This window comes from Sinocyclocheilus anshuiensis, unplaced genomic scaffold (genome assembly GCF_001515605.1).
Source record: "Sinocyclocheilus anshuiensis isolate Anshui unplaced genomic scaffold, SAMN03320099.WGS_v1.1 scaffold1430, whole genome shotgun sequence".
Taxonomy (NCBI): domain Eukaryota; kingdom Metazoa; phylum Chordata; class Actinopteri; order Cypriniformes; family Cyprinidae; genus Sinocyclocheilus; species Sinocyclocheilus anshuiensis.
Genome location: NW_015555721.1, coordinates 1,975,940 through 1,978,496, shown reverse-complemented (window position 1 = coordinate 1,978,496; position 2,557 = coordinate 1,975,940). Strand labels below are relative to the sequence as shown.

At 34.3% G+C, this 2,557-nt stretch overlaps 1 protein-coding gene across 2 annotated transcripts in view; it reads right to left on the bottom strand.

Moving 5' to 3' along the window:
• Positions 1–1,467: 1,467 nt before the first annotated feature.
• The window catches only part of LOC107672441 (uncharacterized), a 10,202-nt gene continuing 9,112 nt past the window's right edge, over positions 1,468–2,557 (bottom strand). The window contains exon 2 of one of the 2 annotated variants that reach the window (XM_016465630.1): positions 1,468–1,951. In XM_016465630.1, the coding sequence (XP_016321116.1) occupies positions 1,485–1,951 (467 nt within the window). In that variant the 3' untranslated portion in view covers positions 1,468–1,484. Of the gene's footprint in view, positions 1,969–2,557 lie in introns of both variants that reach the window. The other variant, XM_016465631.1, reaches the window with a different exon arrangement.

The window sequence follows — 2,557 nt, the reverse complement described above, 5'->3', positions numbered from 1 at the left end:
ACTATGTATATAGCTAACTTGAGAAGCAAAGCTAACTTGCACTTAGAAGAAGGCAGTGAGCAAAAGTAAGTAATAATTTATGAGAATGAGATGGATTGCAAGAAACAGATTTCATTTTTATTCAGTGCCCTATTAAGAACCACAGATGACATAACAAAATAACAATGACATTTTTGTCAATGAAGCCCATTAAACGAGGACAGTTACATTGTTAGCAACTGTCCCATTTTAGAATGTCTGATCACAATAATTACGCTAGCATTTTTTAAATTTATTTAGAATAAATCACAATGCTCTGTTGATTTGATTTTTAACCAAAAAAAAAAAAAAGTTTGCTGTTCAACAAAAGCACTATTATTGGAATGAAAATTCAGGTTTGGAACAGCGTGATGCCACAGTTGTCATTTTAATTGAGCTATTCCTTTAATCAAGTGCATTGATGTCAGTTTAGACTTGAGACTCTCCCAGATCTTAAATCTGATGAGCGTACAGATATTAGCATTTGTAGTGAAACTATGTCTCCATTAATTCAGAAGTAGGCATCTCTTCCACACTTAAATATCAGCGTCTGAGTCTGTCTGCAAAGCCGACTGTTTGTTCAGAGTAAAGAGCGTCTGTGGTGTTACGCGGCTCTAACGGAGTCCCTGGCAACCAGAGTGGCCCACCCTGACCCGGACCACTTCATAGAGGATGTGAGTGGACCTGAACTAACCCAGGATAAATTCAGTCATTAGAATAAGGGCAGACGGGGTCGTAGCAGTGTCACGCAGACAACAGCCATTGTGAGGTGACAATGTTGGTTCGGGCTCAGCAGGAAACAGCAGGCGGATGGGCTGTGATGATGGATGGATCTCTCCATGACACAATGGACGAGGAGATTGATAGATGGGAAATGCAGACGGAGGGCCACACAGAGGCGGATGTGAGCTGTTTGCTCTGGGACAAAGTGAGAGTGATGGAAAGGTGGGGGCTCGAAAGGCATTGACAGAGACATTGATGTCATTCCACAGATGTGTGTGCGAGATTGTCGTAGAACGGGTATCTTCGTTTTGAAAAGAGACATATTATCTTTGGTGTAGATATTGTGGATTAAAGTAAAGCAAAAAGGGCTGTGGTTACAGTGATTTTACCATGGTGAAAGGGTATAGTTGACATGACACAAAGCAGAGAGATAGAATACATGAAATAATTTAATGTTTATTATAAAAAATAAATTAATTAAAAGGGGGAGATCATTTTTTTTATTTATACAAACAAATTATTTTATTTAATTTACTCACATTTTTGTTAGTTGTATTTTTTATATTTAAAGTTATAATAATAGATAATCCATTTATTATTAAAAAACACACACACTACTGTTCAAAAGTGTGGGCTTAGTAAGGTTTTTAATGCTCTTTGAGACAAGTCTTACGCTCATTAACGCTGGTAAAACAGTCATATTTTTTTTTTATTAAATCTTCTTTTCCTTTCGGCTGTTCCCTTCAGGGGTCGCCACAGCGAATCATCTGCCTCCATCTAGCCCTATCCCCTTCTGCATCCTCTTCTCTCAGACCGACTACCTTCATGTCTTCCTTCACTACATCCATAAACCTCCTCTTTGGTCTTCCTCTCGGCCTCCTGCCTGGCAGCTCTAACCTCAGCATCCTTTTCCCGATATATTCACTCTCCCTCCTCTGAACATGTCCAAACCATCTCAACCTGGCCTCTCTAACTTTGTCTCCAAAACATCTCACATGTGCTGTCCCTCTGATGTACTCATTCCTGATCCTATCCATCCTCGTCACTCCCAAAGAGAACCTCAACATCTTCAGCTCTGCTACCTCTAACTCTTCCTCCTGTCTTTTCCTCAGTGCAACTGTCTCCAAACCATACAACATCGCTGGTCTCACTACTGTCCTGTACACCTTTCCTTTCATTCTTGCTGGTACTCTTTTATCACACAACAAACCTGACACTTTTCTCCACCATAACCCATACTGTATATACACATATTCAGATTAATAGTTGTTTTTTCAGTGGTTGATTTAATGAAAATAGTATATAGTAAAAATATAAAATATATAATGATCATATTTCATTTTTATTAAAGTAATTAATTTAATTGATCATTTCAGGAATTATAAATCTAAACTGTTCCAATTATTTGTGAATTGTTAATTTCTGAATGATTACTTAAAAAAATGATAAAAATAGAAATAAATAAAATAAAATATATATTAATATTGCAAAATATTTACATTTTATAAAAATACATTTTAGACACACACACTAAATAATTATATACACAAATATTATTTATTTATTTGATAAAATTTCAGGAATTATAATATTATAATTTCAGCAATTTAAATTGCTGAAATTATAATATTATAATTCCTGAAATTTTATCAAATAAATAAATAATATTTGTGTATATAATTATTTAGTGTGTGTGTCTAAAATGTATTTTTATAAAATGTAAATATTTTGCAATATTAATATATATTTTATTTTATTTATTTCTATTTTTATCATTTTTTTAAGTAATCATTCAGAAATTAACAATTCCCAAATA